At 40.2% G+C, this 12,196-nt stretch overlaps 1 protein-coding gene across 1 annotated transcript; it reads right to left on the reverse strand.

Moving 5' to 3' along the window:
* Window positions 1-1,623: 1,623 nt before the first annotated feature.
* On the reverse strand, window positions 1,624-10,339 carry LOC123156700 (ubiquitin-like modifier-activating enzyme 5). Its single transcript, XM_044574857.1, has 14 exons — window positions 10,129-10,339; window positions 9,974-10,042; window positions 9,745-9,858; window positions 8,855-8,983; window positions 8,593-8,661; window positions 7,626-7,772; window positions 7,435-7,471; window positions 6,562-6,644; window positions 6,281-6,355; window positions 5,784-5,858; window positions 5,455-5,541; window positions 5,246-5,361; window positions 2,154-2,206; window positions 1,624-2,071 (listed from the first exon to the last, which is right to left on the reverse strand). Exons 1-14 carry the CDS (start codon window positions 10,204-10,206, stop codon window positions 1,932-1,934), a joined length of 1,272 nt encoding a protein of 423 aa, XP_044430792.1. The 5' UTR covers window positions 10,207-10,339; the 3' UTR covers window positions 1,624-1,931.
* Window positions 10,340-12,196: the final 1,857 nt, after the last annotated feature.

A 12,196-nucleotide genomic window follows, 5' to 3' on the forward strand; every position in this document is an offset into this window, starting at 1 on the left:
GAGCTCCCCAGCTTGCTCACCAGCACACCGCCGCCTCCTCGTGCCTAGGCTCCTCCTCCCAGCCGCCTCCGCCCGAGGGTCTCGCCGACCCCATCCCCAGCCGTCGTCGGCGAGCAGCAGCAGCCACGAGGACCCCTCGCGCCTCCTCCCTAGATCTCTAGCTCGCTCACCAGTGCGCCGCCGCCTCCTCATGCCCGGGCTCCTCCTCCCAACCGCCTCCGCCCGAGGGTCTTGTCGACCCCGCCCCATGCGCCTCGCCGGAGCAGCCATCGTCGGTGACCAGGTCCCCTCGCGGCCTCTCTGTTTCCTCCCTCTCTGTCGTATGAACAGAGGACCAGCGCCGCCCCTCCTGCCCTCCGCCGCGCGAGTCGCCGTCCAGATCCATCAGTTCCCGCGCCCTCCGTCGCTCCCTGTCGCCGGAGTTGCGCCAAGTCCCGCTGACTCCCCTGCTTCGGTTGCACGCACGTGAGGCGGGGTGGAGGCCGGGGCGAGGCGGCGGTTACGGGAGGTGAAGGAGCTCGGGCTCGAGGGGCTCCTCCCCTAGATCTAGATCGGGTGCCGCCGCGCATGGAGACGATGAACAGTAGCGCCGGCAAAGCAAGGGGGCTTTCTGCAAAAAACATGCCACGTCGGCACCCGACAAGCGGGCCCTACTGGTCAGATACCCCGTCAATACGTGTTTATACGCGGTTTAGACCCTTTTGTAACGGCTAGCCCCAGACTTGGTACTGACATGTAAAAATTACCAAAAGTGGTACCAATCCGCATGTAATGCCCTAATTGTCGTACTTCTGTGCAATTAATTCCTGACAATGTCTCCCGTAAAAACAAAAATCCTAACAATGTCTAGACGTGATGTAACTAGATGGACAACCCATCCACGATCGGCGAAGGCAAGAAGGAGGATAGGTGGTAACACGGGTAAGGCGCTTTGTTCAAATAGAGATCATGGAATGAGAGTGGGGGATGTGTCCTGTAGTCATGCCTGTTAGACTAGGGTGCATACATTTTTGTATTTCTCCTGTTGCAATGCACGAGCATTTTACTAGTTTCTTAAAAAGATTGTGAACAATATTGAAATGCCGAGTTTTTCAAAACACAAATAATTTATGAAATTCCAAAGACATTATTTTAAAAATGTGACACGATTTTGAAAATCCGAAACATTTTTCATAGGATGAGAAAAAGGTTGGAATTCTAAACATTTTTTGACAAATGTGATTTTTTTTAATCGCTGACAGTTTTTTTTTAAATGCGAATAGAATTTCAAAATTCGAAACATTTTTTAAAAACACAAAAGGAATTGAATTTATGCCAAAAATAGAAAACAAGAACAGTTTTTAATTTTTGAACCATTATAGAAATGCGCGTACATTCTTTAAACTTCACAAATTCTTGGCGTGGTATAGTGGACCGGCCGAAATTCTTGTCTGTGAGAGTAGCAAGTTATCTCAGTCGGAATTGTAGTATTCCCAATGTACCAAACAGGTCTAGGGTCCAAACTAGACCAAGATTGTAAGTTCAGAGCGTCAATTTCCGAGATTCATAGTTCAGTGTTTGATTTAGCTTTCATCTACTTGGTTTGTTTCGGACTTTTTCCACTCTGGCAAAGTAGTACGTATGTACGTTCTTGGTAAATACGGTATTTTTTTACTTCTTGATGGAAAGTTCAGTACCAATCTAACATGATTTTACAGTATGCTGTCACGGTTCACAAGTTCTATCAAACTTCTTTGTCTATAACAAAGCTTACATAAGCTGCTCCTCTGATAAGCCTCTTAAAATCTACATCGCCCGATCCAAAATTGCATGACTGGAAAATGCAGTTAACATTTCTCTGCTGAGCAGAGGCTATATCTGACTGAAATCGCTAGTTCTGCCGGAAGGTATCTGGTTTGGGTTTCCAACGCACTGTTTGAGCCGGATCCGCGTCAAGATGAGTTTAGAGCGTCGAGTTGCCGCTGGAGCTCCTCGAGGTCGTCGTCGATGGCGCCGGAGCTAGCTGGTGCGGGTGGCGCTACGTAGGAGTCTTCATCTGGAAGTTCGCGGACAAGGCCTTCTGGAAGGATGTCTGCACGGATTTTCCAAACGAGGTACAAACACATCAGGAATGATAAATAAGGAAATATTTCGCTCTTGGAATTTGGTTTTACCTGTTGCAGCCCTTTGAACGCTTGACGTTGCTGTGTCACTATCATCAAGAACACTGCAGAAGGGAAAAACACTGCGAGTAAGAAACTCCGTGCAACTTCTGCGATGGATTAATCAGTTCACCAGGAAAATAATTCTGTACACCTGGGAAGGATGTACGTGCTCCCATTCCTCATATATTAAATATATACTAGTCGAAGGCACGTGCTTTGCACGTGTACATTCTTAATAAAAAAGTTTCACACAAAAAGAATTTTCAATACGAACTGAGGACCTTTTACATGGATTGTTTTAGCTTTGCAACTGTACCAAGTTATGATGTCCTGATAACTTTTCATTTTCTCAAATTGCCAAAATATGTCAAGAAATGTTGGTTAGTGCGTGCTCCCTCTGTAAAGAAATATAAGACCTTTTGGACTTACATTTCTTTACAGAGGGAGTAGTACTTCACAAACCTGCATTCAATATTCACAAAATGGTAGTTCACGTCATGGAATCATATTTTGCTGAGAAAATGATCATCTCTATGCGTTCTATATCACCTGGATGTAGATGGAATACAGCCAGAGGGTAGGCTAGAATTATTAAAGGGTCGCATATCTAGAAAGAATTGAAAAAAAGTATATGAAAATACACAATGGAACCTGGGTATAGGTGCGCCCTAATTAAAAAAGTTAAACAATTCTAAAACTTGTTTTAACGAATATGGTCTAGTCTTATACTCATGTGTATAGGTTCATGAAGAAATGACTTTCATGATCCTCTCTTAAAAAAACATTTCTATATATGAAAGTCACTATTCAATCTTTCAAAAATATACTACTCACTATTTGCATATTGTTTTCCTTTTACAAAAATACTATTAAACTTTGTAAGTTGCAATTTTATTTTTCCCACCTAGAAGAATACTGTAGTCATTTCTTCATTAAGAGTAAAACACTCGATCATATTTGCCAGGAGAACATTTTCTGATTTTTTTTATATATTTAAAAAATTAAAATGCTATATCGGGTGCGTCTAGAACCTTGTCCCAAAAATCTGCACCGACTGTCTATATATACACCTTTTTTTTGGGAAAATCCATACATAGACATGTATATGCATGGTAGTAGCTTTTTTTTATATTATCTAAAACTCCTGAAAAGCGTGGCAAATAGCCATCCTCCTTTCCGCCTGAGTTGAACTACGAATTTTGGTTGACACCCTGCTCGGCCATACGGGCCACTAAGCCTGCCACTGTGCAGCTATAGCCACTGTAAAAAAAAAGCAGAACGTCAGCACACCACCACACCCTTGATCAGATCCCGTTCCTTTTTATCAAAAGAATAAAAAAATCAGATCCCCATTCCTGCCTGTCGGCCTGCCCCTGCCGATGCAGCGCACGATCCCGTTCCTCTGCAGCCATATGCTCCACGTCTCCACAGCGGATGGGGCCAGCAATCAATTTTCTCCATGCATCCAGCTAGGACCAGGAGGCAATCGTGGGTTACGGAGTCTTCCAGAAGGTGCGGGTGTTTGTAGGTTGGCGGGAGAAACGTGAGTGGCGAATCCATGCACTCTAAGCCATTCGATCCAATAGATCCGACGGCTATAAATGAATTCATATTGGAAGAGGCGGGCTAAACATGTGAGACGAAGGTAGATTCAGATATTCAAAAAAACATGTACTATAGTAGTAGAGATGTCTTTTTAGAGATTTCAATACAAACCTCATACATATATTCACTCATTTTGCTCCGTATGTAGTTCGCATTGGAATCTCTAAAAAGACTTATATTTAGGAACAGAGGTAGTACCATTTAGATGAATCAACTATACCTCTTTACCATTTTAATATACTTCATTAGAAATTACTCCCTCCGTGCGGAATTACTTGTCTCGGAAATGGATGTATCTAGACATATTTTTAGTTGTAGATACATCCATTTCTGCCACAAGTAATTCGGGACGGAGGGAGTACTAGGTACCCCAAAGTGAGTTCTATGAAAAATTCCTTCCGACTAAATACATTTTGCGTAGTTTGTGTATATTGCTTATTTGTACATAAAAATGCTATATTGCAAAAACTAGAGGCCCCGGTGATGTTTTTCATAACACTTGTATTGAGGCATCTTAGTATGGTATATATCGAGAATGATAAAGAGGTATAATAGATTCATTTAAGAGGTATACTGAATGTGGGTGTACATACTCTGGAAGTATATAAAGGAATCCTTGTATTATGTATATACAGAAAAGCAGAATCATAAAAATACAGCAAGCATCAAACTGCAAATAGTGGCTGGATAGTTCTGAAGATCTACATGAACAAACATAGAAGTTCAATATAGGGTTGAGACTTGAGAACATTTTAAAACACATACAATCTAGCTCATTTGGTATGGAACTATGGATAACAACACTGAACAAACAGTTAGGTTAGGGGGTGTTTGGTTGCTGTGGCTTTCAAATAAGCAGCTGTCTGCTGTCTGCTGTGGAAAAGCTGCTGAAAATCATAGCACAGATCTGTAGATCTGCAGTGTTGGCAGGAGATAGCACGCCTAATTTACACCGAGAAATTTCATGTCTAAGTTTCTAACCTAACTTGGGTGAGAATCTGAAATTCAGAGGATATGACAACATTCAATCAGGGGACCACATTAGTTGATCAATAATCAGTCAATGCAAGGTTTTTTTGTGGCAGTTTTAGGGATAGGTAATCTACTGGAGCTGTTTTAGGTCATCATGGCAGTTTTTAGGGATAGGTAAGCTGTTGGAGATGCTCTAATTATATTCATAGTTAAAAAAGGCGCGCCTAAGCGAGCGCTTAGGCGCGCCTAGGCTATAGGCGTTGGCAAAACGCATTGTGCATAACTATGCTTAATCTGTGCATAACTGCGCATAAGCATGCGCTTTGGTCAGTAAAGCGCAAGGCGGTGGCAAAACGCACAATTAACGCCTAGCGCTTTTTTGAACTATGATTATATTGCTTGGTAGTAATCACATCTAGAGCAAAATCTGCTATGTGTTTATATCTGTGAAGGAATTCAATCCGAATAGGGGGCAAAACAAAGTTTAATGTAACAAAGAATGATTGTCATGTGGAATGATGTACCTAATGTTCCACTCGTTATCCATGTGAACCGGATATTCAATTGCTGCGGATGCTTCAGCTTCCATCTTAGCCTTTGCCGCTGCATCTCTAGCAGGTTTTGAATGCATATATTCTTTCTAAAAATGATGAACACCAGGATACCATTAGGAAACAGTCACAATTGTAACTAGCAAAGAGTACCAAAAGGAAGCAAGGGTGAAAATAAGCACCTGTCTCTCAAGACATGCTGGGTTTGAACATTGTGGATTTGGTCTCATTTCCATTGTTGGGAAAAAATCCTTAAGTGAATTATATCCCTGCAAAAATAGGAGGACGTCGCAAAAATATGATAATTAGAAAATGTTCAGAATTTTGAGATGAATATGTTGGATAAACATGTGCCACATTGGGGAAACCTTTCAACCTACAGGAACGAAAATGATACTAAGAAACTACTGCTTTGCGACCATTTCCTTCCAAAAATAGAGAGCCCAATTATGTCATTTAAAACATGCCAACAGCGTTCGCAGCATCACAACAGCAAGATTGAAGCAATTACCAAATAAGGGGAAACTTGTCCAAACTTCAACAGATATTTCAGAGAATTCTGGACCAGGAGTCCAGCAACAACACCCTGCAAAGAATATGTTCATCAGCCAAAACAAATGGGACATGGGAAATGTTCAGAATGGTTTTGGTTAACTTTGAGACATGAATCTTGTGACTAAGAGTGACTAGAATGCATTGCCACTTTGGGATGTAGTGCTAAGTCGTTAAATGAATGGTGCACAGCATTACAGTTATGTCCAGCAATGCAAAGATCCAATTGAAACAAAAGTAGACTTAACATATAAGCTGAGAGTCAACAGTACAGTAGATAAGCATATCTAAAAGTCCAAAACCAAATTAGTAACGCTCCCGGTGTCCCACTTATAGCTGCTAAACAGGTACAAGAATGTGACTAATCAGAACCAAGCTTCCACAGCTTTGAGCAAATTGTTGTCGGGTGAGAAAACAACAAAGCAAAAACGAAAGTGAACGAAGTAAAGGGCTCACCATTGTAGTTGGCAAAGAGGCAGCACAAACACCATCTCGCTTAAGAGTACGCTCGTCCACTCCTGATGCTACAACCTTTACACAGAAGTACCACAAACAGGTTACCAAAAGATTAACAGATTAAATACAAACACAGGAAATGCAAAGGGACATCTCAAGTCCTCAACTAATTAGATCAACTGTGAAGAATGAAAACAGGCAGAAACTAAAATCAAAAGCATAATAGCACACTATTAAGGAACGACGTGAAGAGAACAAAATCTGAGATACATAGAAAGTACCAATGGAGGAGCACATGCAAAGCATGCAGTTTCACCAGGAACTAATAGCTGTATATGACCAGAAACAGCGTCTTCAGACACACCTGATGCATAAATTCTCATGTCAAGTGCATTTCACATTGATGAGATTATTATAAATGAAGAGAATTAGCATGAAATGAAGGCGAAAATATGTCACAATTTAATTGTGTATTTCTCACCAAGGGCTAGTCGCGTAGGTAACAACAACTAAGCATCTATTCTTGGTGCTGCAATATGATTTAAGAATGTAGTGTGTTTCCATGAAATGCAAGTATGGGACCTAGGGTGCACATTTACGAAACATAACCTCGCCTAATTCAGTAGCATGCTCTGCAATCTGCACTATTTTCTGAACCAATCAAATGCTATTATATTTGCATCTAGCTTGAGCAGCCTCATAACAAATCTAGCAAGTACTAAAGTAGAACTGTAAAAGAATAAGGTCACAGGAACACAAGATTCTTTCGTCTATTCATGTACAAATTGAACTGTTTTGATAAGAGTTCCTGCCAAATTCTTGGGTGCCATAGAGGCCACCATGTTCTTGTAAAAAGATTTGTATTCAATTAAACTCTTGAACAACACCTAAGGATTAATTCATAACCAGGAATTACAGTAATAATATATTGTGGATGAGTTTATCCAATGCATATACAGGTATAAGGGGATGTAGAGCAAGTAGCAACTTTTAAAGGCAAGGTGGACAATAAAATTTCTATGTACATCAGGATACAACGAGATAGAACAATTGGCATGAAGATATGAGTGCGGATAATATGAGCGGTATCCAAAAAGCAGTAAATACATTCTCAATAGGGCATAACAATAATTAAATGCAGGTTTTGGGCTTACCAGATTCCATCCATGTTTGACGAAGCTCATTGCAAGCCTGAAAAGCAAGTATAAAAACAAATAATGCACCACTGAATCACAGAAATGCAGAGCTACATGCAAAGTTAACAAGCCACAGAGAATGAGAATGTTGAGAGGATTGATGAAGTGCTACACAAAATCATGGATGTATGATGTTCACTAATTTTCACCTGATTGACAACCATACGAGCTTCATAGTTATCAACACAGCTCAAAACAAGATCAACTCCAGTGCTGCGCCCATTAGAGCTCCTAGCTTTGAGACTACCCAAAAATGTTTCAAATCCTTTCACTGTTGTGATATTCAACGAATAACTCTGTGGGAAGAAAACAAATGATGTCAGTTTACAACAAAGCAGGAATAGTGTAACACTAGAAGGGCTGGGCGCACTTCGCCGCACCTTTGGTGTTGTTGGGATTTAAAAAAATTGTTCTTTGGTTTGGCTGCATGGGGAAAATGATGGAGTGTGTTTTATTATTTTTTATAATATGGTGTTTTGGTGGGCTTTCTTGGTGGTGTGATTATGTGGGGAGGTTTCTTGCACTGGTGGCTGCACATACTATATGGGTGCTAGAATGTCACATGTTGGCGCTTCTTTTTCTAGGTGGTGACAGGGTGCACAGGACTTATGTGTTTTTATAGGCTGGTTGATGCCGATTAATTTGAGAAATCATTAACCCAGTCAAAATCGTGAATCAAATCTAAAATTGAACACCTCAATTGAGTGAGAGGGCTCCAAAATTAGGGAGCATAGTGAATTAGAAAATATCAATTGAATGGGAGAGCTCCTTGAGAAATCGTTCACCTGGTCAAGCTTGTGAACCAAATTCGAAATTGAGCACCTCAATTCAATGGGAGGGCTCTAAAATTAGGGAGCATAGTGAATTAGAAGATGTGATCCACTATATCAACGGCAAATTCTCTTGGGTCAAACAAATTCTATGGATATGGATACCGATAAGCACTGCAAGTGGGCAGCGTTGGGTAAAGAAAAATGTTTATCCTGAAAAATGTGAGACCTACATTCTTTGCCTTTCTATGAAAACATGTAGTGTCATGAATCTGATGAAAGGATCAATTTGCTTAAGGTAAGGGCAGGCGCGTAGATGACTGTCACCAATGACCACAGTTCTCACCTCCAATACGACATCAGGATTTATTTCGCTAAGTGTCTGCACAGCAGCATCAGTCTTAGTCATTCCAACCTAACAGCACAAGGATACAGTTATTAGTCTGGCCAATGTTATACTCTTGGAGAGTAGTAGGTATAATCAATTCAGTAAAAGAGTGTAAATAGTGTTTCAGAAAATAAACTTGCACTATGTATATTAAGAAAATGCACATGATGGTATCATGCACAGAAAGGAGAAGCAGATAAACATTTTCCTGGAAGCTTACCTGGTCTGGGCGGAAGAACAGCCTATTCATGTTAGCCAACTCAACTGTGTCATAGTCATATAACAAGAGGCGTCCAATTCCACATCTAGTGAGCATCTCAGCAGCTACACTACCAACGCCACCTACACCCTGTGGAGCATGTACTAATGTATCAAGAACATTAAAAAGTCCAAAGTTTGATCTGGTAAACTAAGAAATGTTTGATCTTCAGCGAAGAAATGTTCTGCGCAAGTAAATTGTACAGTTGCAACCATTTCTTTTCTGTTGTTCCATATAACTCAATAAAAACCATGTATTGGTCTAGTAGGATTGTAATTTTGTGCAGAAATGGCATGTGTGAACGAGACAAACAATTGTGTGTCATGAAATTCAATTAAATTACTAGAAGTTAGCCTTAGATGAAAAACGGCAGCTGTTAAAAACATACATTTGCGCTACATTTTCCTTACTAGTAATGCCAATACCGATACTACCACCCTAAAAGAATACCTGTATACTATCACTTTCTTTTCTGATGGGCAAGGGCAGACAACTAACCGTGGACATATGCTTGGCGGACAAAAAGCTAAGTTGCATATCGTATATCTATAATTACATTTAGCTCCATGACTACAAGTTGATCTTACAAATTGGTGATTTCATCATAACTGAGCTTCACCCAAGATCTTCACCAAACAAATATGTTCTGCCTTGAATCTTGCATAAGATAAATTTTCTAGAACAATCTGAAAGATTTAATGTGGCTATTACTGCATTGACATCAAACTCCCGTGGGGTTGAGTACATGTTGTTAACCACTGTGTCTGCTCAATACCAATTGCCAACTCAAATTGCTTTAGAATTTTACAAGTAACGTCTCGAAGCCAGATGAGAGCAGCAGATGCTTATACCACAATGGCGACAGAGTAGTCGCGGATGCGCTCGTAGTTGTCGACGATGCCCATCCGCTGCAGCGCCATGAGCCTGCTGTACGGGTTGCTGTCCACCACCTCCGCGCTCATGTCCTGCGCCACACAACCCCAATCCGCAAACCACGGTCAATTCCACAAACACACAGACGGCGCGGCGCATCCAATTCGCCGCTTAGAAGAAGCATGGCAAACCATCATCGGATCGTACCTTGATCTTCGACCGGGAGGCGGCAGCGGCGCCGGACGGGCCCATCATCTTCACCACGCGATCTCGCATCTGTCAGCAGGGGAGAGGAAGATGTGAGGCGGCGACCGGAGGAAGGGATCGAGATCTGGGGAGGGAGGGAGCGGACGGCGGCTTACCCGGTCGATGGAGGCGGGGTCGGGGAGCTGCTTGAGCGCGTCGAGGTCGCGGAGCAGCGCGTGCAGCTCCTCCTCCATGGTCGCCGGCCGGCCGGGTGGATCCGTTGGAGTGCTAGCAGTAACGGCGGCTGTCCGGATCGGAGTGTGTCGAGTGGAGCGCGGGGGCGACGAGCCGACGGCAGAGTATTTGGTGGAGACCACGATAAAAAACGCCGTGGAAAGGATCCATATTTGGAAGTTTTTATTAAATATTCTAAAAAATAGTTACATCTATTATCATCCACCTAATAATAATATAAATAAATGAAAATATATTTTACAATAAATATATATTTATTAATACTCTTCCGTTTCATAATGTAGTGCGTATATATTTTTTAGAAGTCAAACGTCACAAACTTTGACCGGATTTTTGGACAAAAAGCATTTATATTTAGAGTGACATGCGTATATCATTATGTTTATTACAAGATATAGTTTCATATCTTATATATTTAGTATTACAGATATAAATAACTTTCTCTATAAACTTGTTCAAAGTTTATAAAGTCAAACGTCACAACACGTCATCCTCTAATAGAGGTATAAGATTTTGACAAATGGATCGAAAACATTGGACGTGTAATGATAAGAGAGGTGATATGGATTGTTCCTTCATTTTCCTTTTATAAGGAATCTGCATGTGCATTGCAACGAGCCAACGAGGAAAACAAATCTTCGGACAAATTTTTCCTACTACCGGGTGTAGTTACTCCCACTTTTGTTTCATACGTTATAGATAGTATTTATCAAATCGAAGAGTATGTACGTGTAGTATGTAGTATATAAGAATATTTAGGTAGTATACATACTACTATTTTGGTAGTATCTACCATATTTTGTGCATACTCCATTTCGCGTACAAATATGTACGTATTTCACAAATACAATAAAGCTATGGGCTCACTTGCAATTTTTCATATAATTCACTTCGGAGTATCTTAGTTATAGTATATAAACATACTAAAAATAATAAAGTAAAGTATATACTACCACATGATAGTATATGAGAAACGGGTGTAGCTACACCCGGTAGTAGGATGCATTTTCCCTATATATATATATATATATATATATAGAGAGAGAGAGAGAGAGAAAATCCATCCTACCACCCGGTGGTAGTTACCCCATATGTCTCATATACTACCATGTGGTAATATATATACTACTTTATCATTTTAAATATATTCATATACTATATCTAAGATATTTCAAAGCAAGTTACATGAAAAAAATTATATATGAACCCATAGTTTTTGTTATATTTGTGAAATACGTACATATTTGTACGTAAAAAAGAACATACTCAAAACATGGTATATACTACCTAAAAATTAGTATATATACTACCTAATCATTGTTATATACTACATACTACGCATACATACTCTCAATTTTGATAGATACTACATACAACATACAAAACGCAAGTGGTGATAACTACCACTGCTTGTAGGAAACATTTGTATAATTAAAGGCATGCATATTATAAGATTAAGAATCACATCTTGATGTAGTAAAATTGTTTAATCTAGTGTGATCTAATTAGCATAATGTCCATGCTTCGCTAGGAGAAAACACAAGTTGCCATGACAGGCCAAGGTTTGCATGACTCGTGAGGGCCAGAATGATGGAACGCCGGAAGGATTTTCTCCTTTTATATTGTGATGAAAAAATGGTCAACAAACCTGTGTGCCAATTACCTACATCTTATATTTAAGTTTTGAGAAAACTATTACTTTTTCTGATTTATTTTTATACAAAGCTATAAATACAACTCTGTCAGCAGATCGTCATCTCGGTAACTTTTGGCACCAATCAAACATAATCTTTTAAGTGACCAAAGCGCCAAATAGAATGTTCAGATATGCTTAATCTTAGATGAGCGATGGAATTTAGTAGGAGTGGCTATTAAGTATAGGAAGAAGATAAACAAATGCAAAATCAGATTTGTATGTAATGCAACCAAACAACTTCCACTAGCAAAAAGGTTACAAAATTCATTCTTAATAAACGCTATAGACCTGCA

Source organism: Triticum aestivum, chromosome 7B, assembly GCF_018294505.1.
Source record: "Triticum aestivum cultivar Chinese Spring chromosome 7B, IWGSC CS RefSeq v2.1, whole genome shotgun sequence".
Lineage (NCBI taxonomy): Eukaryota > Viridiplantae > Streptophyta > Magnoliopsida > Poales > Poaceae > Triticum > Triticum aestivum.